Source organism: Buteo buteo, chromosome 18 (assembly GCF_964188355.1).
Source record: "Buteo buteo chromosome 18, bButBut1.hap1.1, whole genome shotgun sequence".
Taxonomy (NCBI): Eukaryota; Metazoa; Chordata; class Aves; order Accipitriformes; family Accipitridae; genus Buteo; species Buteo buteo.
In genome coordinates, this window is record NC_134188.1 from 775,214 (window position 1) to 802,575 (window position 27,362).

General features: G+C 39.7%; 1 protein-coding gene across 2 annotated transcripts in view; it reads left to right on the forward strand.

Annotated features, from left to right (window-relative positions):
- TRPC4 (transient receptor potential cation channel subfamily C member 4) overlaps positions 1–27,362 on the forward strand; it is a 91,955-nt gene that overhangs the window by 54,184 nt on the left and 10,409 nt on the right. For both annotated transcript variants that reach the window (XM_075050505.1, XM_075050506.1), the window contains exons 4-7: positions 11,755–11,894; positions 20,075–20,388; positions 22,620–22,815; positions 24,501–24,695. In XM_075050505.1, coding sequence (XP_074906606.1) covers positions 11,755–11,894; positions 20,075–20,388; positions 22,620–22,815; positions 24,501–24,695 — 845 coding nt within the window. The remainder of the gene's footprint in view (positions 1–11,754; positions 11,895–20,074; positions 20,389–22,619; positions 22,816–24,500; positions 24,696–27,362) is intronic.

Here is a 27,362-nt window from a genome sequence, read left to right on the forward strand (position 1 = left end):
CTGGGTGGCTGCAGCAAAAAGAACATTTTTTTAGGCAAATTTGTTTTGAGGAGTTTTTTGCTCTTTTATGGGCATCTTTAAATGTTCATCGTAATTGTGTTGTTCAGAATACTGCCTGGAGCAGGAATGCAGCCTTACTGGATTTAACAATGCATTCCCCATCCTTTCTGTCAGAGTGGTTTATGCTATTGGAGTACGTGAATCTATAGAGAATGTGGATGTTTGGGAACTGCAAACTGTAGACATTTGTGGTCAGCAAACTGCTGGTGGGATGTATGGGAGTGTACAGTCTTGTCAGTACTTAGCGCAATGTACATCCAAACCAATGGCACAGCAAGACACTTCAAATGAAGAGACCATAGAGGTGGCACGTATACTGTGCATCATCTTCTAAATTTGGTCAAGAAAGTGTTGTGTAAAAAATAAAACAGTTAGTACAAAATGACATGTTCCGGGGAGCAGGTATAAAGGATAATGTGGCCAGCAAGATGAAACGGTACATAACCAGTAGTGACAAATAAAGTGCAGAAGAGGAAAATAATCCCAGACAAAGCTGGAACACGACTTCAGTCAGAAAGAAGGATAACGCACATAATGAGCACTCAAGGCCATTTAGTCCAAACTACTGCTAGACACAGGCTAACTGCAAAGATAGGCCAGATTGCTCAGGTTCTTATCCAGTCAAAGCTTGAATTTCTCCAGGGACAGATATTCCACTGCCTGTCTCAGCAACCCATGCCTGTGTCTAGCCCCTGGTGAACTTTTTTCCTGATATCAGTTGGAATATCCCATGCCACAACATACAGTCATCACCTCTTCTGGTGCCCTTCCAATGGGCACCTCTAGGACAAGTCTGGCTCCGATTATTCATAAGCAGCAATTTCGTTAGTGGATGACTGCAGTAATATCCCCCCCATTAGTGTTCTCTTCTCTAGGCTGAACAAACTCAGCTCCCTCAGTCTCAGCCTCTTCTTGTACATCATGTGGTCCAGCCCCCAGTCAGCTTGGTGACCTTCCAGTAGGTTCTCTTCAGTCAGTTAATCTCTCTTGTTGGGGATCCCAACACTGGACCAGCTAATGAGATTATTTATTTAAACATCAGGAGGGCCACTTCTTGTCAGGACTGCCTGAATCTTGCTGTAATGGGACCTTTTACTCAGTCACTTGTAGGTTTACCAGGTTTTAAATATTTAAGAACATTTTCTGTGTAGATTATTTTATCTTATTCTTTGGTTGTTGGTGGTGTTGGCTGATATGTGTCTTCTTGTGTTAAAGATTTAATATAGAATGGTCTTACCATTTCCAAAACTGAGGCCAAAGAAAAATGTCTTGTTTTGATTGTGATAAAAAAAAGTCAGGAGCCTTTTTCTTTGGGAAAACACTTTCAATGGTGCACAACCTCCAGTTAAATATGGGTAGCCGTATGTATTTTTTGGTATTCTAGTAAAAATCTATCCTAAATTTGAAAAGCCTGTGTAAATGTGTCTCCATCTAAAATGGAGCTACAAACTGTGCTTTGGTTCCTGAATCCCATCCATAGTGTCACAATTAGCCTTAATCAGTGGCTCCTAGCCACAGTAGCAGAGGTGTGATCTCTGGACAAGGATACACCTGAACTTAGCAAACCTGGAACCTTTTACTTTATCCTGTCTTCAAATCCTTTCCCTAAGCATTCAGGATCAGCCACAGTTTAGGCTAAATGGAACAGTGGTCTGTCTTAGCCTTACTGGCCTTTCACAGTGTTTAAATAGAGTACAGAAAATAAAGGGAGTTCTCTTCCTTAACAATGACTGTCTGAATGTTCATTTTACATACACTTTTATTAGCTAGGGAAAACTTCCCTCCCACAGGCAATGCCTTAGAACTGCAAACAAGGAACCTGCTTTTACAAAATACTATAAAATAATCATATATGGACAAGTATTCAATGCAATCAGATGTTTACTTGCAATCACCATACTTTGCTGATGGAAGCAGGTTTTGGCAGGATTCTGAGATACTCTTTGGACTTCAGTCCTGTTTTCAATTGAGTACCATTTTGCTTGCTCCTCTAGCATTCAGATATTTCACATTTTAACGTTACAATCACATAGCTTGAGGACAAAGAAAACAGAAAAGGTCCGCGATGGGTGTGCAAAGCCTAGCTTTGATGCCTTTGCTTCCTAGTACGGGCCTTTAGTAAGAAGGCTAAAGACACCTGTTGGGTTTTTTTGTCGTCTTTAATCCTCTGTCCTTAAGTTTCCCTTTCTCCCATTTTTAGCAGAAGTGGTGAATGTTTCACCCACACAGCGTTGTTCCTGCCCTAGTACTCCTGTGGGATAGAGGTTCAGTCTTCCCTCAGGCTGAGAAAAGGCAGGTTTCCTGGTCCCTGTGCAAGAATTTTAGCCATGAAGCTGCAGTGCTAAACATTCACACTACTCTTGGGGGATATAGTTTAAGCATTTCAGGAAAGGAAGGTGTTTTGGATGCTGAAACTCAGTCTCATGTAGACATCTAACTGAAGCCCTGAGATAGGCTTCTAAGTGCTGGTGGGACGCAGTGTTTGCGACTCATTCCTCCTCCCAGTTCCTGCTGCTCCTCTTGTCCAGTCTGTCTTAGCACTCGGTATTCGTAGGCTGTGGACCTCAGCTAGGCACTTGAAATTCAAAGTGAGCATAAAATGCAATTTACGGGGAATTTAGGTCTCTTGCACGGTGAATTTTACTTTCAGTACTGTGTACTTAATTTAGACATTGAATCATGGAATATTTCAGTGACTAAACCCCTTCATGGCACTGGACTCCCAAATACAAGGTTTAGGTCCTCAGTATTGAGATGTTCAAATCCTTACAGGCCTGTTAGTAGGAGAGAAGGGGATGAGCAGTTTCCTACATCCCTAAATATCCACTTCTGGCCTTGCCAAGAGCTGCACATACAATGCCAAGCTGGTCTGTGCAGGACTGTCAGAGCCTTTGAGCAATGCTATACAGGCCTTTCTGTGTTTCACAGACAAGCTATACATTCATTTATTCTGCCTGCAGGTCTCATATCCCTTTGTGGATCTAAGCTTTGTGCACGCCTGAAAACTGTATTTCTTACTATTAACTACCTGATAAGAATATCTTCATTATATTATTCTAGCAACACTGAGGGAATGTAGTAAGTGCTGGCAAAGATAAGGAACATGCAGATGTTTGGAGATAACACTTTAATGAATATTAGATTGCAGTACTGTACACATTGGATACATGTTGCTTTATAAATTAAGGCTGTCTGTGGTAATAGTTAGGATATAAGCTTTGCTCTTTACCCTGTCCACAATATTTTTGTGAAAGCAAGAAACTATTTTCTGTATTAAATCAATTTTGATAAATAAATGCCAGTTTCAATGAAGCCATGGAGATTAAAGGATAATGAGTAAAATTATGCATGCTTCACTCCTCATGTAAACCTGTTGAGCTTAATAGAGATTTACAAGCAGTAAATGAGGATATACTTTTTCTTTGAAGAGATTTATACATGCCTATGCAAAAGTACCTGAGAGAATGGACCAATACCTTTGGCTGGCTAAATTTCTGTCTACAACATTATTGTACAGCAGAGTTCAAAAGCTGAAATTTGCTGAATTTCTGTACTCTGTGGCTATATTTAGGTACCTGTCCATAGCCCCTTACTCCAAACTTGGGCATTTAGCAAGTTTGGTTGTTATAATTTAGGATTTAACCAAAGAGACTAAATCAAAGTAAACATAAAGAAAGCAACTCAGGTGCCCATGAAGAGGCACTTGATCCCATTTTTGAAGTGTGATATACTCACAGAGAGTTTGTACCCATGATAAATACCCTACAGGAAACCTGTACCTTTTTTTGGCAATGCATGGGGTGGCCAGCTTGGATACGTAGGGCATCTAAAACGGCACTAGACACTTCTGTTTAAACATGATACGTTCAAAAAATACAGTATCTTTCATGTTTCTCTACATCATGACAACTACACCATCACCATCTAGAGTCCATTGGTATGGAAGGCTTAGGTGCACAAACCTGAAATGGTTTGGATGAGCATCTTTGATTAATTTGAAATTTATTAACCCCACTAGCCAACTCATATTGAACATAACAGTCAGTCCAGGGTTACAATTTATTTTTGCATACACTTCAGGAAAAAATCATTTTTTATTGGCTTATATTCCTGTTCGTTACCAAAACCCTGTTTTACAGAGGCAAAAAAAAAAAAAAAAAAAAAAAAAGAAAAAGGACCAATAATGTTAAGATAGATATTAAGTAAGTTAAATCTCCTTTAATATTCCACTATGATGATGAACTACAATTTATTTGCATTTCAGAACATTTTGCAAAGGAAATCCAAAAGACTGCTTAAAACAATTTAACTGATAATTACATGTATTTGCTTTTGGCATTTATAGGAGTACTGTGAAAGTCAGATTTCTTGCTATTCAAGTTATGAAAGAAAGTGTGTGGTCTAAAGATACTGGCTACTGTCCCTTCTAAAGATACTTGGTTAAGGGAATAGCTATCCCACTTATATGGATGCCTTACTGCATAAATACACAAGCCACTGAACAATCTGATGCTATTGGACTAGGTGGTGAAACTAAGCCATAAATATTTGAGGGGCTATTCAATGCTGTTTGTCCAAACCGTTTGCACCTGCCATTCCATAGTGGGTGAAAAAATAAATACATAAATAAATATATATATGTGTTTATATTTTTATATATAAAAAACACCATAATTCATAATACCATGCCTAGACCAGTTTCATTTGCAGCTGATGACAGTTTCTTAGAAATTACACTTTTCCTTGAACACAAGAGTAAATGCGCTGCAGGTACCTAATCAGCACTGAATACTCTCAGCTCTGATGGAGTACAGTCCATCCAAAAGGCTCGAATGCTCCATAATCCTTGTATTGTTCATTACCTTTTCACTGCACTCCAGAGGCATAACTAAACTCATCTTCAGTGCTTCTGTGGGAGAGGGAATTAAGTTCAATTACAGAGATAAGAAAGTGAAGACAGAGTGAATAGAGGTTAGATATTAAGTATTCTCAGTTTGAGGTGTATGCACAGATAATTTAAACCAGCAATTCCCGGACTCAGCTTACTTGAGTATAACTGTCCTGGGAAGAGAGCTGGGACATGAATGATGCCTCTGGCCATGTCGTTCCCAGCTCTTTGCCTGACCTGACCTGACACAGGACCCAGACACTGTGCACAGTTGTTCCCCTCCCAGACAGCCATTTCCCTGTCCCCAGGGGAAAGCAGAAAGCATGCTGTTGATTTTGTGCGTGTTCCTTTGAAATAGCTGCATTCTGTTAACAAAATGTGCCCCAGAGATTGAGAGCCCCTGAATTATGCCAGGATGCCTCTCCTCTCTGTTCCTCTTATTTCCTTCATATACCTTCAGCAGAGATCAGTTCATCAGCCCAGGTGTAAAACAGGAGAGATATTTCAAGCCTTATCAATGCTCACTGAATTCCCTGGAATGGCTTTCGTTTGCTTCGGAGAGTTTGAGATCATTAGCAGCTTGTCTCACTTGTATCTCTGAAAAACTCTAAATTGCATAGTAGAGCAAAGTTGAGTTTGTCAGTTAAATGGTTTCACAGTCCAGTGGAAATATGTTCTCCAAGAAACGTACTAAAAGGTTGTTGTTGAATTTGGCATGCAGAGATTGACCCTGAGGAACCTCTTGCTTCCCATCACTTAATGCTAAGGAACAAAAATAGCACAGAGCAACCAACCTTTTGTGGAAAGGTAAGGCCAAAATTAGCTAGGGATCCACAAATCTTTTTTAAAACAAAAATAGTTTGGGATACTGCCTTTCATATCTTTCTTTGACAAATCTTAATGTTATTATTTACAGTGAGACTTTAACCATATTTATAATTATAAACAACAAAAGGCAGTGTTGTGGAGATGGCATAATATTTTCGTGAATTTCCACAGTTGCTGGAAAGTGATTTTTGTAGTTGCTCAAGATTCAATACAAGATAGAAATTTAGACAAGGTGTATCTAAGATTTTTTGTCTTAGAACTTAATACATGTTTGAATGGATTTTGTGGGCGAGTTATTTCTTTGTTGTTTGTTTCTTTTGCATGGGAATGAGAGACATGTTCCTTAGGAGTAAAATTACAGGTCTAGGGAGCTGTGACTTGATAATGGATCTATCAGGATAGATCCAAAATTTTTACGATCTGAAATTTATCTGCCAGCCCGCACAAAAAGATATTGTGTCTAACCCAAGGCTTTATCCAAAGGGACAGAGAACATTCATAAGAGTATTGAGCTGCTGCCCTGCTCAAAGTTCTAAGGTTTGCCAATGGGGTCTTACTTTATGAACAGAAAAGTAGGTCCACATTTTTTAAAAGGCATTTCAGTGTTTAATATCCAAAGACTTCAAGACTGGAAATACAGATTCAAAATCTAAGTCTATACATAAATTTATAAAATAAAAGCTACTCTTACCAGTGTGTATGTATTGATGTATCTACATATACAAATATCTACACATTGATCAAACGTAGTATGTCATATCCATTACCTAATTCTTAAGGATTTTTTAAAAGTGTTACAAGGTAATATTAATGAAAGATGAAAGAAGAAAATTCTTATTTTATTTCAGTGCCTTTTGTTCTTCAGTAAGAAGTATTTTAATTTCTGTCTGTTTTGTTGGCTTGGATAAAATTTATTTTCACAATATGTAGGGTTTATTTTAGAAGAAAGAACTTTTTTCACCAATGTTCAGAAATGTGTACCGCAAAAAAGAAAATATACCTAGCACACAAATTTCATTTCATTCCTCCAAATTTATTTTAGCTGATCTATTTTAGTTCCTTTCTTGCATCACACAGACTGGACTTCAGTCAAATGGTTGCATTCATCAGCTTGCATGTATAATACTTCACAGTGCTATACAAAACCTCTCCATGGCTTCTGTCATTCCCAGGGCCTCATGTGGTCTGTGGGATTCCTGCCCTCAATTTATGTCTATTTCATCCCATTAAAACCACCGGGCGTTTAATGAAATTTGTTTCTATCATCTCAGCCTGTTTCAAAATATCCATGCTGTTATTTCTATTTTACTGCTTCAGTATCTAGTTATAAACAATGCAACAAATGCTTGAAAGTCTCACCTTCAACTTTTCAATTTAAGTTCTTGATTAATGAGGTGGAAGAGCTGCATAATGTTGATAATTTCCTTGTAAGTGGCAATAAATGATAAAAGCAGGTTGATGGTGAATGTATAGGTGAGGGTATAAGAGGCAGGTATGAAATCTACCTGGTGTGAAGAGATCGGAAGGACACAGTAGGAGCAAAGAGACAACCAGAATATAGCAAAGATTATCCAGCTAAAACAGTGAAATCTGCTCTGTGTGGACTTATTTCAGCTAAATACAGGCACCTGGAAGTTAGAAATCTGTTTTAATCCAGCCTGATGCTCCATGACTCTCTTTTCAGTCAATGGGAAGATTGACCCACCTGCAGATGACAGGATTATTGCCTTGGAGATGCTTCTTTCCTCCGAGGGAGGTAAAAAGGCTTTGGGCAATGAACTTGTCCCTGCCCTGACCGTCTAAAGGCTCTTGCTGTTAGATCTACCCCTTGTATCTGCCAGATGGTTTCTCTTAGCAGTTTTTTCCCCAATACCTGTGCGATGTCCCATTTGCTTTGTTGAGATGTCATCTTTCTTGCTGCTGAACATGTAGTGCTGACATGAGCTCTGTCACCGTGGGGTAACATTGATGCTTTAGCACATTAATCAGCAGGCAATGCCTGGACTCTAGATCTCTTTCCCACCTGTAACAATGCACACATTAGACAGTCTTGTCACTGCGTGTCTTCTCTTCTGTCATGTCAGATTGTATTTTGGAATTGCCCAAAAGTCTCCTTAGATAATAAAGTCAGGTTGTGTCCAGCTATCCGTAAGTCTTCTAAATAGAAAAAGGAAGTGTGCAAGGTCACAGAGAGAATGCTGCCCTGATCTTTGGATGTCTTTTTCTTTTTAGAAAAAATTAAACATAGATTTTCCTAGCCTTTTCCTGATTCTCCCAATGAATGTAAGAGAACAAAACTGGCATATTGTATCAGACCCTGTGAAGATAAGAGCTGACTGACATCTGCCTCCCCCCCCAACCCTTCCTTCTTGCAAAAAGATATGATCTACAACAAGATTTCAAGACCTCTGGCTATGTGACTGTAAATTAATCCTAAACAGCACGACTTTAAATCCCTGAGGTTTGTTGCTCAGAATAGCTCCATCGTGTAAGCTCACCAAGCCTTAGAGAAGTCTTCAGCTTTGCAGAAAGGCTCCGGGATTTCAGAGTACGCTTTTCTAGGATGACCCTTCAGGCACACTTGGGAGGATTTACAGAACTTCAGAGATCTCAGTTCTTCCAGCATTCATTGCTCCAGTTGAGAACCCCTCAGGATACCTAGCCATAGAAACCTGGTACCTGCAAAGACTCTGCTCTCAGCTTTCATGGTGAGATTGCCCTGGAGTTGTGGATTTTGGCAGTCAACCTTAGGATCTTGTACCTTCAAAGATTTGCCTTTAAAAAGACATGTCTGGGAAGCTCTACTGTGCATACATGGATTGTGTGTCTGTCACAAACATAGCATCCATCAGTCAGCCTAGTTTCAAGTTCTCTGGAGTCCCGTAAGATCTCAGTAACTGTATTTATATATGGATTTTGCACTTAGATGCTTTGGCTGGCAAGAAAGACTAAACTACCACACCTCCATTACAGCCAACAAAAATGTAGGATTTCCAGTTTTTCATTATCATTTGCTTGAAAAGAACAAGGCCTGCATCAGGATGAACATAAAAGTTGTCTTGAACCAAGAAAAAATTTAGAACCACCACCATTACGATGTCAAAGTATACTCAGAACTTTCAGCTGCCAAGTGACTCTAACATTGCTGGTAGTTTGGATTAGTTATGTTTCTAATTCAAAATAATCAAATTTACAATAGCCATATACTCTCTTCCGCTATGCAATAATAGGTCAGTATTTCTCTGTTGGTGTCAACTTTACAATTACATTTCATTTTCTGAAGCCCAAGAAGTGCTTGGAAAAACAGTCTGGCTTTTCACTCACAGAACAAGCCAAATGCAGCAGCATTAGTCAGCATTCCTTTTTCAATCTGTACATAATTCTGCTGTATTTTAGACAGTGCTATCAAAGCATATGATGCTGAGGAACGGTCTTACAGAGAACAGCTGTGTTGTGTTTGTGTCAGTTCATGTCTTTGGCTGGTTGTGAATCATGGAATATCTTGGCAGAAGACTTTAATGAACCTACAGCCTCTCACTTAAGCATTCATCTTATTAATCATCCCAACCTATTTCTGCTCTGTTTTTAAAGCGTATTTTAAAGGGAATGCTTAACTGTGATGAATTACAAGAGTTTATTTAATTCTATGAATGTGTGTATTGATTTCTGTAAAGCCTTTTTATGTGGGGATCTTCCATCAATGCAACTGTCTGCTTTCTGTGCTATAACCCAGTGTCAGGATCCTGGGGTTACATCTGTATTATTAAATAAAAAAGAGCAAGGAAGTGTTCTTTAACACTGAGGCTGTATCCGTATTACACAGCCTTTGGCTCCAGGTCTCCTCCGAGCCTGGAGCCAGGTCTCCTCAGGCTCCTGCAGACAGGGGTGATTTTTATGTGCTGTTCTGCAGGTAGAGCAGGGGTGATTCAGAGCAGTGTCTGAAATGTGAGGGGTATATTGCAGCCCACAGAACAGCTGCTTTTATGACCTGATGATGCTTAACACGTTATGCCTAAAAGGTAGTGGAAGAGCAAGCAGGGATATTGGCAAGTACATTGGCTGCGTGTTGAAGGTTGGAGGGGACTGTGGAGGGAAGGGAGAGCCAGACCTGCTGTTGTCCTGTTCGTACTGTGTGTCAGGAGTGACCAGCTCTTTGAAGAGTACGTGGTTAAGTCATTTCACAGACTGAAATAAGCAGGCGTGTAGGAGCCTGCCAAGTAGCCCTGTGAAGGGGTGTTCCCTTTGCGATGGCACTTGGGCAGTTAACAGCAGCAGTGGATGCTGTGAGTGGATAGTCACCCCTGCCATGCAAAAATGTTCAGCTGTTTTCTCACTGTGACTCATCAGAATTGATTGCAGCTTGCAAATAAATGTTAGCTTCTTAACAGTGCTACATTTTGTGTATTAGTCTTATCTGATAATCTAAAGACAAGAGTTGCAATGAGCCTGTCTAGGCTGTTGTAGACACTAAAATGGGCATATCCCACTTTCCTGTCTACATGTTCCCACCATGGTCCTTTCTCAGAATGTGTTCCCCCAGCTCTGCAGAACGCTGAAGTAGTGATGGTGGCTTGGGTGAAAATGAACTCCATGAAAATACAAGTTGCTGGACAAATCAGATGATTTGGATACTTCTGAGACTCGCTATTACTGATGATGACACACAGAAACAAGATGGGAACATGTGGCTGAGATTTGAGGGGAGAAGGTAGTGCGGAAGGGAACCTTTCATTTTGAAAACAATCAGGAAACAGAAAGACTCAAGCCAAAACACTACGAAATGAAATTGTACTCCTCCCATCTATTCCCCTCCTGTCTTCCAAATCACTCAAAACCCTGTCTGGTACAAACAAGAATAGACCAGGAATTACTCCTTAGGGGTCATGTTTGAGAGAAGACACAAGTTTTCCATGCAGTCATCTAGAAGACCATTGAGACAAATGTTGAAGTTCAAGGTGAATTAATGCCAGACTAGAGTGATGCAGGACTCTATAGACCCCTGCATGAAATCTGTTCAACATTTTCTAAAGGGACATGTGATAAGCAGGTGGAGAAAAGCCATGTTGAATTAACTGTATCTCAATTTCTATATGTCAGACTGGTCTCTTTTGTGGTGAGTTGTGTCACTTTAATGAGCAAAAAAGTAAGAAATTCCTGTAAGAAAATAATTAATTTTGAAAAATTAAAAGCTCTTCTGGTAGTATTATTAAATAAGGTCTGTAGATAATAATATGAAACATGCATCTAAACGTTCCATGTTGTTTTATTATACCATATTATACAATAATGCGGAGTATCTTCTTCAGAGAGGTTTTAATGTTTACAGCATTGAAGAGTCTCCACACAGTTGTCTCTGGAGCTGTTAAACCAAGTTTATGTCAGACAACTTGCAAAATTTCCCACTGGGGTTGAATATTTCTGTATCACTTTGTGTCCAGTGCAATGCATGCTCTGCACACCTGAAAACAGTTTCTATTGCTTCATGTCTCAAAGGAAGGAATCAACAAAAAATATTCTGCTGCAGACACTACTCTTCCCTATGGAAAAGGGAGACTTTAGTTCAGCATTGACAATAATAATAATAGAAATTCTCTTCCTTATTGTGTGGGTTCCAACCGAAATAAATTAATGTGTTGGATTGACTCTCGCAGTCATATATTTTCCAGTTTGAATTATATTGCAGCAGATACCAAGGACAGAGTTGACAGTGGTGACTGATTTTAAGACCCTCTTTATACCTATTGGGATACGATGGGAAAAGAGATTGAAGAAAGCCAAAGAAATTGCCCTTGTACAAGCAGATTATTTTTTTTAGTTTTGCCTATCAAATTAATTCCAGAAACATTAATGGGAAGATAAAATTTCACCTAACTAGATGTGTAATTTAGAGCACTGATCCATTGTGAGATAAGTGTCTAGAATAGTCACAGCCTTTTTTATTTAATATTCATGCTTAATGAATTATGTTCTATTTACAGGTTTTATCTGGGGTGAAATTAAACAGATGTGGGATGGTGGACTACAGGACTACATTCATGACTGGTGGAACCTCATGGATTTTGTAATGAACTCCTTGTACTTGGCAACAATCTCTTTGAAAATTGTTGCATTTTCAAAGGTAAACTCTTTTTAAAAAATAAGCAAAATATTTAAGATAAATGAAATTAGGCTTCTTCAAACTTTCTTCTGTATCTGGAGGTTCTCAGTCTTAGCAATGCAAGAGATGTGTATTGTGCTTATTGAATCTTCTGCAGCTATGACAAGAAGCTAGACCAAGATAAGAGCAAACAAAACATTGTGATATATACTTTTTTCTTCTTGGACCTGGCAATCTTTTGTTATTTGATCCCTAACAGTCATACTGTCATTTTCTTGGGAAAGGAAAATCACTGGTAATATTTAATAATGTTTTGTGTTAGTCTTCGGCTGTTTTTCGGTAATAAATTATTTCCCCTAAGACAATTTTACACACCCTGCAAAACTTGCGGGTAGGACTACAAGAAAAATATTTACTCAAAATTAGGGGGCTGGGGGGGGGGGGAGTTAAAGAGTAAGACTTTAATTTTGTTTTTGAAAGTAAAGCTGAAGGATTTAAAATGGTCACTTAAAGCTGGTTATGTTTTCTTATCCTTTTCATGGACTTTTTATGAATAGTTTTATATACCCACTGTTTGAAGTATCTTCCAGCAAAACAGCCCTTCTTTCCAAAGCCATGGAACATGTTGCATTTTCTATGTATTCAACATGATCCGTAATATGATAGAAATTCCTCGTAAAACGAAGTATTTTAATCAAAAGGTGGTCTCAAGCACAAGGAAACCACATCTGAAAGGAAATGAAAGCATTTCCTAGCATCTGTCATGGAGCTCTTATCACATCCAGGTAAAGATAACAAGCCCATTTCTACTGGCCACTGTGATCGGCATTGTATTTATTTCAGCTCTTTCAAGTTCCCTACCACCAGCTACCCTGTATGCATAGAAGGAGAGTCTCTCCTCTGCCAAGATCCTTTTGGCTGGGAAAAGGAGACAGCCGTCAAGCAGCTGGTTGCAGCACCCTCTCCTCAAACAGCAGCTGTTCCCGCTGCAGCCCTGCCATAAGTGTAGGGGAACACAGGAACCGCTGATTTGTGTCATCTCGTGTCTATTCACGAGGGTCCAAATGTCAGCCCAGCAGGGGCAGGGATGAGCAAAGACCTGTGATCTGTTGACACACCGGCCTCCTCCTGTGACAAAAGGTTGCTGGCTGCAAGCCTTGGGAAGTCTTCTCACTCAAAGAAATTTGGAGCCGTTGCCTGAAAGAGCAAGGTGCTCGGAAGTGTGAGGAGAGCTGTCATTTAAAGCTGACGAAATGCATTTTTACACACAAGGATGCCTTATCATAAAGTGAATGGAAAAGAAATAGTCATTTCACTGTCCCATGTAACAAAGCAAGCAGTTCATTGAAAATGCACATTTCAAAGCATTGGAGATGGCCAATTATTCACTTAGAATAATATTAATTAGCAGACATTATAATCGTTTCATCTCCCAGACAGCTTCTGCTTACGATAATCAGATTCCAAGGTGACAGTATCTGGGATAATGTGCATCCATTACTCTCCAAATTAGTGCTTGCATGCCAATCCTAATCAACTCAGTGCATAAAGCACTATCTTTGGTTCTGCAGCTATTATTTTTTTACTGCATGTGCAAAGTTGCACCCAAATACCTTTTTGTTCCTTAAAAGACCCTCAGTTGTGGTAGTCAGTTGAAAAACACGATGGTGTAATGAACAGAGTAATACAAGTGTAATTTAATACCCAGCCACATTTTCTTCAAATCCCTACAACAGAGTTCCTCACATCTATGCCACATGAGATTGAGAGGATGCCATATGTAACCAGTATGTTTTGATTAAAGCTTTTATTTTCATTTCCTAAACCTTGCAAGACAAGTTTTTCTAAAATGCAGCTTTTCTGTATTTATTGAATCAAATATATAAGCCCTGTTCTTAGATGTATTCTACCTTCTATGAATCAGCTCAAGCCACCTAAGAAAACATTTTAACCAACTCCCTTGAATGAAATTATGAGTGCCCTCATACTACTCTCCTGTGTCATAAAAGTTCCCAGAGAAAAACATAGTGTTTATGGCCCATTCAAGGCTCTCTGACTGACACAGTAGTTAAGCAGATGATATTTACAGCAACTGATGGGATAGTGTAAAATACATGAAAGAGTATAATTTCAGGATGAGGGAACTGCTAAGATAACTCAAAGTTATTTGTTTCATTGCCAGTATTCAAATAAAATGAGTACATCTCTTTTTTCAAAGGGCTATGTTTTTGCCTCTGATTGTATATCAGCATGTGAGGTCTCTTTAAACTATTCAGTATAGCCACTGAAAATGCTCTCTCCCCGACAAATAATGTCATTATAAATAGTGTACTGTCACGTGTTTTAAGAGAGTACAAGATGACAGATTTTAATCAACACAGCTGTTTTGATGGAGGGTTATAAACCTAAACAGAAATCGTTGTGCTCCAAGAAAAATGGTTCTTTCTATGTTTTTTGAAGATAATCTATTTTGTACTGATGCATAAAGTTAGGTGCAGTGCCAACTTATGTGCAGACCCTTCTTGCTTTATCTTAAATATTTGTTAAACCCGAGCATTGGACCTAGTGCTGCTTGTTTCCAATTCTGCTAGGAATCGCATGCAAGTTCATATTACTGATTATGTGTCTCAGCCACTGACATGAAAAGCTAGCAGGGAAACAGAACTCTGAAAAGTAACTAAAAATTCATTATTTGTCTCAATATTTACTGGCTTAATGATCACTATGTCAGATCTACTCTGTTTAGTAGTAAATAAGGTTATATTTCTCTTCTGCCACCAGTTCTGCAGAAGCTAACATCTTCTTCTTATATGTTTGCATTGTAAAATGGTTTTGATTGATGTTTCACCAGATTCACAGACCAAATGTCCATTTACATATGAGTATTGGCCCCCCTCGATTCCTGAAAAATTATAGACTCGATTCTTCAGTGTAATTACTGTTCTATAGCTGTTTGCTAGGCCATCACCCTGCCCTCTTTCTACTGCTGCTCTGAAATTTGTCATAATGAATGCCAAGATTGGGATTTTTTAATTTTAAATAGGAAGAGTTCACATTTGCATATGATGTTTCAGGAAAGGATTTAAAGTACTTTTCCTGAAATGGATATTATTTAACTTTTCTTTTTGTTATCAGAAACAAGGGGACCAAGGTCCAACAGCCCATTAAACATTTAGGTAGCCTGATCTACATCTCTGTTTGATCTCTCTTGGTGCTTTCATGAAATCTACAGTTCATTACTTTTGTTTTCATGGGAAAACAGTCAACACTCAGCTTTTTTCTCACAAATAGTTATTAGATTTGCTTTTTAATTCCTTTGAGTAAGGATCAAGAATTATTAGCTTGTATTCCCTGCGTGACATCGTACAATCGTCATATATTTGCCTTGAAACTCTACTGTTTATATGCTGCTCAATTTGTTTTCCACTATTCTTAATTTTCCATTGATTTGCCATGTACATTTCCTTCAACCAACAAACCAGTGATGGGTATTAATCACGTTGAGTGGTGGTTGGCTTTGTTACATGTCAGAAGTTTGTGTTTGCATTCGAAGTGGAGACAGAAATTCAGCAGGGTCACAAAATTATAAAAGACAGACTGCAAAGTATCAACAGCATGATTTACAACAAGCTCAGTGTTGCTATATTTGCTCTTACCATTTTCCATTCCCTAGAACAATAAACATTTATTTATTCTATATAGAACAGAAGAACATCAACAAGCATGAGTGAGAGAACAAATAGTTCATTTCTGTGTGTGTTGGGTTGCTTGGTCCTAAAATACAGTTTTTCATTTTTTTCATATTTTCACTGTTTCTGGTTTTAACATGCCTAGTCTTTTCACTCCATTGCTTTCTTTTCATTTTCACATGTGAGCTTCTTTGTTCTCCTGGTTCTTCCTTGATATTTCTAGATTTCTTTTCAGTTGTAATCAACAGGGTTTTGTTGTCAGAGCCCTCTTATACTCATTATTTTCTTTATATTATTTGCTGTCTTCTTTCAGCTAGTATATTTCACAGACCATTTCCAAACTTACTTCTCAGGCCTTCACCTTTCTCACTATTTTTCAGTCAAGTATTTCCAGTCTCTGAAATCATGTCTCTTTAAAACTAAATAATGGCCCTCACTCTCTGCTTACAACCAAGAGACCTTTTGCGCTGTATCCACAGACGCAGGAGGCACTTGGGCCCAAGAAAGGCAGCGCCAGTTAAGATGAAGTAACGCAGTTGTGCCTTTGATTGCCCTTTTACAAATGAGAGGTCATTTGATATTTTTCTGACTGTTATAACACACCAGTTTTGTGTCTCAATACAGAACATCGTAGATAAAGTCCTTTCTTCTCACCTTTCTCCTTAACCTCATCTCTTCTAGAAAAGGTGATATTGGATACATCATGTCAGACTGCACCTATCAGATAGCCTCTCCCCTACCCCAATAATCAGTGAGGAGGAACAGAGAAAGTTAGAGCAGCTCATCTGACCTGTTTGGGATATCTGCTTTCCTACTACTCTAGAAATACCCATTTTCTTTGCTGACTATAAAAGGAGGTGACGGAGAGCACAGATGTGGCTGTCCACGCCTGATTGGTTTAACTTGATCCTTGCTCTCATACTATATCGTATGCTATCCTTGTTCAGTGTCCTGTAGTTCCATGTTTTTCTCAGAAGAGTATTTCCTTAGATTCCCCACCCCACCCCGCTTGTTTAACTTCCTTGGAATCTCCCACTACTTGCCTTCACCTAAAATATGTCTGCAGTTGGACGCTTTTGATTCTCTACCAAAAATTCCATCTCTTTTTAGTTTCAAATATCTTCTTTAAATTTTTTCATTAATGTATTTTTCTTTATTCCCCAACATACCTTGTGTACTTTTCCCTAATCTGAGCATCTACTGCACTGTTCCGCACCTAGTCTTTGCTTGTACTGACAGTTGTTCCTATTTAATAGGTGCAAGTTTTCACATACCAGGGTTGTAAAGTGCCATCAGAATTCACAGTAATATACTGTATAATATTATTCAAAGAAAGACATTATAGAAAACATGCTGAGGAGTTCTCACCTCTCTTTTCTCAATAAGCACTGAAATTTTTTTCTTCTTAAGTTTCTTCTTGCTTTTATCTCTTAGCTGATCTCTCTGGTAACTCAGTTCTGTTTTCTACTGCCTGTTACTTTGTCACCAATCTTGAATCAATCAGAATTGGACTGAAGGGCAGTAGTGGATGAGGCATCATAGCATCCCTCTTGGAGCTACAGTGTCAAATGCAGTAAGACTTGATTTTACAGCATGATCATTAGGGAGAGGATAGTCTAATGAAGAGAGTACTGACCTATGACTCCAGCAGGTCTGGATTTAATTCCCTACTCTGTAGAAAACAAATATCACCGGTGGTTGAAATGTAAGGCTAAGTGATTGTTAACTCTTCAATGGACTACTGTTCTCCAGTTTTGCAGTTCTCATACCCAAATCCACAAGTCTGTCAGGTGCTATGGCTGCTTGTATATGAGTAAAAAAACCATGCCAGGGATTGCTGTCAGGCACTGGGACTGTCCACCTGCACTACCAGTTGGGTAGAGCAACCCCAGTGTGGTGGGGTCCTGCGCCAACTAGCACTGCCCGAAACAATGCCCAGACTAGCACTGTCCAAAACAACAAGTTTGAATCACAGAATGGTTTGGGTTGAAAGGGACCTATAAAGGTCATCTAGTCCCCCCACCCCCTGCAATGAGCAGGGACATCTTCAACTAGATCAGGTTGCTCAGAACCCTATTCAACCTGGCCTTGAATTTTTCCAGGGATGCGGCATCTACCACCTCTCTGGGCAACCTGTTCCAGTGTTTCACCACCCTCGGTGTAAAAACTTTCTGTCTTATATCTAGTCTGAATCTAACCTCTTTTAGTTTAAAACCATTATCCTTTGTCCTATTGCTACAGGCCCTACTAAAAAGTCTGTCCCCATCTTTCTTGTAAGCCCCCTTTAAGTACTGGAAGGCTGCTATAAAGTCTCCTTGGAGCCTTCTCTTCTCCACGCTGAACAACCCCACTCTTTCAGCCTTTCCTCATAGCAGAGGTGTTCCATCCCTCTGACCATTTTTGTGTCCCTCCTCTGGACCTGCTCCAACAGATCCATGTCTGTCCTGTACTGAGGGCTGCAGACCTGGGTGCAGAACTGCAGGTGGGTCTCACCAGAGTGGAGTAGAGGGGCAGAATCCCCTCCCTCGACCTGCTGGCCACACTTCTTTTGATGCAGCCCAGGATATGGTTGGCTTTCTGGGCTGCGAGCGCATGTTGTCGGCTCATGTCCAGCTTTTCATCCACCAGTATCACCACGTCCTTCTCGGCAGGGCTGCTCTCAATCCCTTCATCCCCCAGCCTGTATTGATACTGCGGGTTGCCCCAACCCATATGCAGGACCTTGCATGTGGCCTTGTTGAACCTCATGAGGTTCACACAGGCCCACTTCTCGAGCTTGTCCAGGTCCCTCTGATTGGCGTCCTGTCCTTCAGGCATGTCAACCGCACCTCTCAGCTTGGTGTCAGCTGCAAACTTCCTGAGGGTGCACTCGATCCCACTGTCTGTGTCATTGATGAAGATATTAAACAGCACTGGTCCCAGTACGGACCCCTGAGGGACACCACTTGTCACTGATCTCCAGCTGGACATTGAGCCATTGACCACTGCCCTCTGGATGTGACCATCCAACCAATTCCTCGTCCTCCGAATAGTCCATCCATCAAATCCATCTCTCTCCAATTTAGAGAGAAGGATGTTGTGGGGGACCGTGTCAAAGGCCTTACAGAAATCCAGATAGGTGACAACTGTAGCTCTTCCTTTGTCCACTGATGTCGTCTCTCCATCACAGAAGGCCACAAGGTTGGTCAGGCAAGATCTGCCCTTGGTGAAGCCATGCTGGCTGTCTGGAATCAGCTCCCTGTCCTCCATGTGCCTTCGCACAGCTTCTAGGAGGATCTGTTCCATGATCTTCCCAGGCACAGAGGTGAGGCTGACAGGTCGGTAGTTCCTGGGGTCCTCCTTTCTACCCTTTTTAAAAATGGGTGCAATGTTTCCCTTTTTCCAGTCACTGGGGACTTCACCTGCCTGCCATGACTTTTCAAATATCCTGGAGAGTGTCTTGGCAACTACATCAGCCAATTCCCTCAGGACTCTGGGATGCATCCCATCAGGTCCCATAGACTTATGTATGTTCACGTTCCTCGGGTGGTCTTGAACGACTGTGAGAGCAGTCACTTTCTTTGGAGGGTGCGTGTGGTGTGGAAATGGGATGCCTGCTTATATTGTTTCATTTGGCCCTAGTGACACAGAAGAGGTCCTTTCCTTACTACTGAGGGCACGCTCAGCAGCTCTGAAGGATGCATCTGGGTGGCCTAGAGTAGGTAAATACAGACCGTACCATAGTCCCCCTTTGAAATATTCTTCATATTATATTATCCCATCAGTTTACAGTGCTTCATAGCATAGATTCTGTCCTCTGATATGTTCTGTAAAACAGATTAATGAAACCATATAAATAATAATGAGTCTGCCACAGTAGTTAAGCCTCAGTTCAAAGTAACATCTTTCATCTTCAAGAAATTTTTTGGTAGAGCTGGAACAGTAAAGAGTCACAGTTCCAGGGATCAGACTCTTTGATAATGAGACACACAAGCAGTTTTCCATGGTTGATTAATAAACAGCTCTTCATCATTGGTCCAGTGTTAGTGATTAAGCGATATACTTACACCTTGATTAAATGTTTTCTTCCAACTTCCCAAAGTTCTTGCGCTTTTTTGTACATCATTGTCATATCTGCACTGTTCTCCAAAGAAATAATTTACCTTATTTTACAGCTGAAAGTTTCTATAATTCTAAAAGCCCAGGTGTTCAAAAACTGTTCCTTTTACTCTCAGTCAGAATTGTTAGACTTGCTTTTGCTGCTGTGAAAATTATAACCAAATGCAAAACACAGGCAAAAAACTTCAAAGCGTAGACCATCCTGCAGATAAAAATGAAGGACAGGTTTATGGGTACTGCCCATTTTTTGTTTTGCTAAAATAAAAAATTCTCCTGAAGACATGTTGCTTTCCAAAAAAATGTTTAGTTTTATTGTGCTATCTGCAAATTAATTGAACAGCTTATAAAGAAACTGACATACTTGTTTATGCATAAAAATAGAGGAGTAATTTCTTCCCTTCTGCTTGTTTCCAGTATAGTGGGTTAGTTCCACGGGAGAGCTGGGACATGTGGCATCCAACCCTGGTGGCTGAGGCCCTGTTTGCAATTGCAAACATCTTTAGCTCCCTACGCTTGATCTCATTATTCACTGCAAATTCTCACCTGGGACCTCTGCAGATATCTCTAGGAAGAATGTTGCTCGACATTTTGAAGTTTCTCTTCATATATTGCCTTGTGCTGCTAGCTTTCGCGAATGGATTGAACCAGCTGTACTTCTACTATGAGACAGACGAACTTGGCAACTGCAAAGGAATACGATGTGAAAAGCAGAATAACGCATTTTCAACGTAAGTGGCCGATCTATTTCTATTGTCCCCTTCTGCCCCCAATATTTTAATCACTTAGACGTTGTTTACAGGGAAGAGGCTGTCTGTCTTCTATTGGCATTACAGCGGTGTCCTGACAGATACATCTAAAGTTACCCTAATAAAAAAAAATAAACATTAACATTGCATGACTCTGTAATAATATTCATCCCATACCACAGTGAAGTCTGTACAATTGGAGATATCTCAAAAGATAAAAAGATAAAGTAAAGAGGAGGGGGAGATTATATGAGATTAGAAAGTACATATTTAGAATTAAGGGAAGAAGGGTCACCCGATCAGACCTTGCTTATCCAGGCAGCTGTCATTCTGCATTTCTTCCATGTCTGCTTGTGGGCATTAAATAAGTTTGGTGTTCTAAAACATGAAGATTCCTTGTAAATGTGATAAACTGAGGCAGGAAAAAACATTCGGTCCAGGCTTCTACTGACCCTGAGTCTACTCCACACGATCAAATACTGTATTCCAATTTCTGTTTCAAAGTTTATTTATTTTTCTTTCACTTAAAAATCAATTTTACTTCACTCTGTTCTGTAGTTCATCTATAGCACCAAACCACTACCAAATTAATACTGCTTCTCCATCTCATCTTTCAACTTCCAGTCTGAATCAAACTCCTGCTATAAATACCTGTTCCCTATTACCTTCTATGAATCATATCTAGGCTGTTTTGAAAAGATATTTATTACCAATGGCTTCCTTCACGTAAATAATTTTATAATAACAGCACCTTTTATATCATCTTAATCAAGTAACTTTGCTCAGGCACAGCGTATTTATCTTGCATATTAATAACCTCTTATGCAGGTCTAAACTTTGTATGATCTAAACAGAAAAGCACAGGGAAATTTTTCAGAGCTGAACATTGAGAGAAGCAATATTATTCATCTGGGAAATAGTTGGGACCTCTGGTACTAGTGCCAGAAGATGGTGTGAAGGCAAACTGCAATGCCTCATGAGCCTTTTCTGCAACCGTGAGCAGGGGAGAATAGTGGTTGTTCGGTTTGTGCTCGGACCAGTACACACCACACGAGAGACTCCCGAGCGGTACTTTACACTGTAGTACAGGAGCAGAGGTTCAGGACCTAGCGTTTCTCTAAGCAAAAGCGTACTGCCCTCTCGGGCGTCTCTGCGGGACAGCACCGGACTGGGTTGCACGGCAGTTACGCTTCACGGTGGGAAAGGGGCCGAAGGGTGAAGTTTTGCCCAGTTCTGGACCGCGGGTCCCAGCGTGCAGAACCGCCCCGGGGGGTGGAAGTCCCAGCAGTTCGGCAGCCTCCCTGCTCCGGGCGCAGAGGGGAGAGCGCTGGTGGCCCAGGCGTCCCGTCTGGGTAACGGGCTTCTGGTGTCGGGGCCGAGGAGCAGGAGGGAGGCGATGGGAAGACTCGCTCCAATGCACCTCACGATATGGGACCAGACAAGCAGAAAATTTTGCTCCAAACTTTTGGGCCCATGCTTATGGCACCGTACGGTAGCTGAACATGGTACAAAAGGGAAATTATGTCAAGCTATCTAGTTGCAGAGGATTTTTTTAAAGTTGGTTATTGTTATTTAGCTTCCTAGCTGTTGTCCCAAACTTTTCTAAGGGAATATCTTATAATTTAGTTATAAAAGCACAAGTTTCATTTGAGAGTGGCATGTTTGTCTTTTTAATGTCTTCATTCTTTGCAAAACAAAACATATGCTAATGATGATAATGTCTTTCTAATTATACACTCCTTTTATCTCAGTGGCTCTCAACACAAATGAGAAATTGCATAAACTGACAACACCAAGTAGGTATGAAGATACCATAATTGTTTTAACATCTTGACGAAACACAATAATTGAGTTACTTTTGGATCCTTCTTCTACCCTCTGCAGTCAAGTCAATGGGTCAAAATATTTAAAAAGGAAGCTGTCCAAAATAAGTTCTCTAAAACTATATTTATCCCTCAGAAGTTAGAACAAAATCAGCCTTTTACTCGCAGGCTTATTTATAGATTCAGTATTGTATATCTAGAGGCTCAGATTTGAAACATTAAGCCATTGTTTCCCTAGAAAGATACTGCATATATGTTGCTTATATTGTGATAAGTATCATTCATCTCAATCAAGTCAAGGACTTTTGTGAGTTTGGGGAAAAACTGAACCGTCTGGAAAGTGCATGTACTGTTATCATACAGCTATTCCTTTCTGGTTTTGTTTTTCAGATTATTTGAAACACTGCAGTCATTATTCTGGTCTATATTTGGACTCATCAATCTCTATGTGACCAATGTGAATGCAAAGCATGAATTTACTGAATTTGTTGGGGCCACCATGTTTGGCACCTACAATGTAATCTCTCTGGTTGTTCTACTTAACATGCTAATAGCCATGATGAATAATTCTTACCAACTTATTGCTGTAAGTTGTTTCTTATTCTTAAATCATTTATAATATATACCTTCTCTCTGTTCCTACATCCCATTTTTCTGGCAGTAAATCTTTCTTACAGACAGGATAGTGGGACAAATTCTCTGATTCATGTCAATTCTTTTGCACTGTTCTGGAACAACACAGAAACCAGACCCCAGCTGGACTGGGCAGAAGGGAATTCCCCCCCAGCTCTCCATGGGGAATGGGTGGCCCTGCTGCAGAAGCCAGCTCGTGGGTTGGGAAGGGTGTCCCGAAGCCGCTGCAAGTGACGGGGGCTCCAGCCCAGCCCAAGCTGCGCTGTCAGCACCTCTCCTGAGAAAGAGACTCCGCCAAAGTTTGTTCTGACTCTGCTTTATTTCTAATACATTATATTTATTAACCTTTAAAAGGCTGTTGCTTTTGGATTTTTTGTATAGCGTGAATGTACAGTTAAAAGAAATTGGATGTCCATGTTTCATGGACAGTTTTGGACCCATTAGCAATTCAAACAAAAGGTCATGAATTCTCATTCAGCAGTGTCCTGTCTTCTCCTTCAATGAAAACTGTCTTTATCCTTATTAGAGCTATTGGCTTATTTTTATTTCTCAGCTGTCTATTAAGGAGACTAATGAAAATAAACACTGATTCATCGTATGATAATTAAAACATGAGCATGCAGAAAGCAAACAAATAAAAGAAACCTTCACAGTCTTAAGGTTTTAAAATGTGCCTTTTTCTAATCTGGAAATTACAAGTTTTTCCACAAGAGAAATACTGACTACATGTGTTTATATAACACTAGTTGGCAAAGTCTGGTGCACAATATCACAACACAATAGCATTCTTCAAAACTCAGACTGCAGGTAGAATACTTTTCCTACTACAACTTCTAAGTTACTGTTTTGATTACTGTGTATCTGGCAAAATATTAAAGACTAGGGCTAGACCTGTAGTTTAAGTTCTTGGCTACTATGTTTGTTGTCCAAATCTAATATTAGCAATTTAAACTTCTTGTTCAGCTGCTAGGATTTAGCAATCTTTCCATAGACTTTAGTTTTGATTTCTTTCAAAATTTTCAAAATTATACAATATTATATAGAATCCAAAAGAAATAAAATTTCCAATAAAAATAAAAAAATAAAAACCCCACAACCTATTCCAATATATAATTCTGAAGTAGGAGGAAAAAAAGATACTCAACAGTTTTTTGTAGCCTCGTGATTTGTTGGATAACCTATTTGTGAATTTCTGGGGCTGGCAATTGCTAAGAGAGTGCATGAGACTTACAGACTTGTTGAAGCTGCTACACAGCAGAGTAATTAGGGTGATCTATGTGGAATAATGATGAGCTGCTGTTGTAATAAAACATCTCTTCCAGAAATGTAGCATTTTTCTGCTTGTAATTATCCTTTGTTGTTTGAGACTTCTAATCATTTAAAAGCCTGTAGCAAGGAAAGAAAGGTTGAAGGTGGATATATACTGTACGTAACTAACATCTCTTTACTGAAGTAAACCAGCTTAGCTTTGCTTTGTGTTAAAGACCTTCTGTCTAAAGAATGTGCCAGCACTTTAACAAGAAAATTCATTAGTATTTCAGGGTTGTTCTAGTTTTAGGTTTTTAGATTTTTGTAGAGTTTGTTTCACCTCCTTAATTACAGCAACATCTGTGCTGGTGTTGTGTTTCTTGTGTGCAGGATCATGCAGACATTGAGTGGAAGTTTGCTCGAACAAAACTCTGGATGAGTTACTTTGAAGAAGGAGGAACTCTACCTACTCCTTTTAATGTCATACCAAGCCCAAAGTCTCTGTGGTATCTGGTCAAATGGTTATGGAGACACCTTTGCAAGAAAAAAATTAGGAGAAAGCCTGAAAGTTTTGGAACAATAGGGGTAAGTTCTGTGTTTTACTCTGGCTGTAGTCCTCCTCTTTGCTATATAGATGAGTCTTTCTCAGCCTTACAGAGCATCCAAACTGCCAAATAATGTGCATATGAGTAGAGAATAATTCTAACGGAGAATGTTTATTTTTTACTTTCATGTCAGTGTATTTGACTGAAGAGAAAGCATCATTGTATTCCTGTGCAATGACAATATGAACCATGACTGTGCCTCATCTACAGATAATGCAAGAAAGATTAAAAGTAATACAAATATGAGAGATCAAATGTGTATACTTGTCTGCCAATCCCAGACACGTGGCTGATGATCTCTAGCTCAAGCGTCACAGTTCAAGTATCATTGACATATCATGAATCACAGACTTGTATATGAAGTATTCATCATGCGATATTCTCTGTCTCTCTGTCTCTCTGTCTCTCTTCATGTAATCGAGTGGGTTTACCATAAAAGCATTCTTACCAAAAGCTGTTCCATTTTGAAAACATTTTGAAAGGTAACAGCATTTACTTGGAATTGCTTACTTGAATTTACAGGTAGAGTTCACAGAATCACATTGGTACCCTATTCTAATAGTGCTGATTAGCAGTGCAATTGCTAAAAAAAAGAGAGGAAAAGACACACAAGGGGAGCAAGAGTAGTCCTGCATCTCGATTCAGCAGATGCCTGTGTAATATCTCAGCCACAGACTCTCTGGTAGCTGCAGTGGGTAAAGCAGATTTGAATTTGTCCTTCCTAACTTTATCCAGTTGAGATACTGCAGTCAGCAGCACAGTTTTTCTATATTGTCAGAGGAAATATCCAGGCAACAACCTAACCCACCAACAACTAAATCTTTCTAGCTATGTTTTCTGCATTTCCCATAGCAAGCAAACCAGAACCTCAGTAACTAGACTGCTTTTAGCCAATTCCAACATAAAGAAAACTATTGTGGGTAAAATGTGGATAATGGCACTGTCCCTATACGATAGGGATTTGGCGAATATAAATGTTTTCAAGTCTGTTAGGAACTCCAATAGCAAAGCATTAAGTGAGAGTACAAGTGTATCATGTGTGGGTAAGGGAAAGAAGAAAGGGTTACAGTCCTCATGCTGTTGACCCTGGTAGCAAAACTTCCATTCATTTCAAAGAAGCCAGGGGTTACGATACAGTTCTTTGCTGGACCATTACTCTATTGACCTTTTCTTTGTATTTCTTCCCAGTGTCTTGAGAAGTGAGTAATAAGGATAGGCTTTTCCTACATATTCTCACTGTCATATCCTGGCATTCAGTTTAATCACCAGATATACTTGGAGGAACAAGTTCACAGGGGTGTACAGGAGTATGATAAAGAGGAAGAGTGTCATATAAAACTAATTCACAATTCCTAAGCTGATGAATGGATTTTGTCCTCTTTGTGGAAAGCTTCTAATCAGGCTTAACCAGTTGACATTGTGAAAGCAAAATATGCTTCACTTACCTGTTATACTTGTGGATAGGAAAGAAAGGAGGATGACATTGAAACAAACCCATAATAGACTACAAGAAAGAAACACTGAAAAAAAAAGCATTAAAATTAGTGTTAGAAAAGCAGTAAAGAGAGACAGTGATTCAGCTAGAAATAAAAATAAAAGACATGAACTAGCATGAATGGTGAAGAATTTCAGGACTAAAACATCACTGTGTAACCTGGCAAGGGAAAGAAGTAAATGCAGAGACCAACAGGAGGAAAAACTGTGAGATTTTGTTAGAAAGAGAATATCAAGGAAGTGGTGCACTTGCGTGTGTGGGAGAGTGGGCAATGCTTCTAGGCATTTGTTAAACATTTGGTAGGGATGATTAGCTAGTGTAAACTGATTGAGTGATATTAAAATTAGTGGAGTGATGCCAGTGTATAGCAGCTGAGGATCTGGGGTTGGTTAACACAATATGCCTGTTGGACTGAGAGAGATCCAGAATACCCTTATACATCCCAGCAAAACCTTCAGGATAGTATTTTCTGTCAGACTTCCCATCCATGATAAGGGATATTTTTTCCCTCTCAAATGGCAGCTCTGGGAGTAAACTCATTCCTGGCTCTGTGGAACAATAAGGTAAGAAACAGGGTGCTCTCAGCCCCCTGCTGAATGGCGTGGTGAGGAAGGGGGCTCAGAAAGGTCACCCTCTGGTTCCTGCACCTACCTCCTGCTGGGGTACATAAATACCACCTTCTAGAAATTAGCAGCTTGAGCTTTGGAAAACTGGTGCAGCAAAGGGTCAAAGGGCAGGGAGTCTATACACAGAGCTGGTTGGGAATTTTTCCAGACAGAATTTTTTTTTTTTTTTAGTGAAAAAAATACAAAATCCTTAACCCCCAAACTTCTTCATTAATATATACCAGTTTCAAAGAAGCTTTTGTTGGGAAAAACTTTTCAGCTTCAGGATGAACTTTCTGTTTGGAGAGAGAAGGAGCAGGTGCCAAGTAAAGCAAATAGCTTGGGTTAAGGGAGACCGAGGTTCATTTCTATTCTCCAGTGGATATTTAATTATTTACCCCAAGCAGAACAGCTCTGACAGGAGAGATTTCCATCTCAAAATCATTAAGAACTTGGCGGGGAAATGTACTCTCTTGGGAGAATAGAAAAGAAGGAGCTGAACCTGGCTTCCTTATGATTTGAATGTGAACCACTAATTACTGAACTG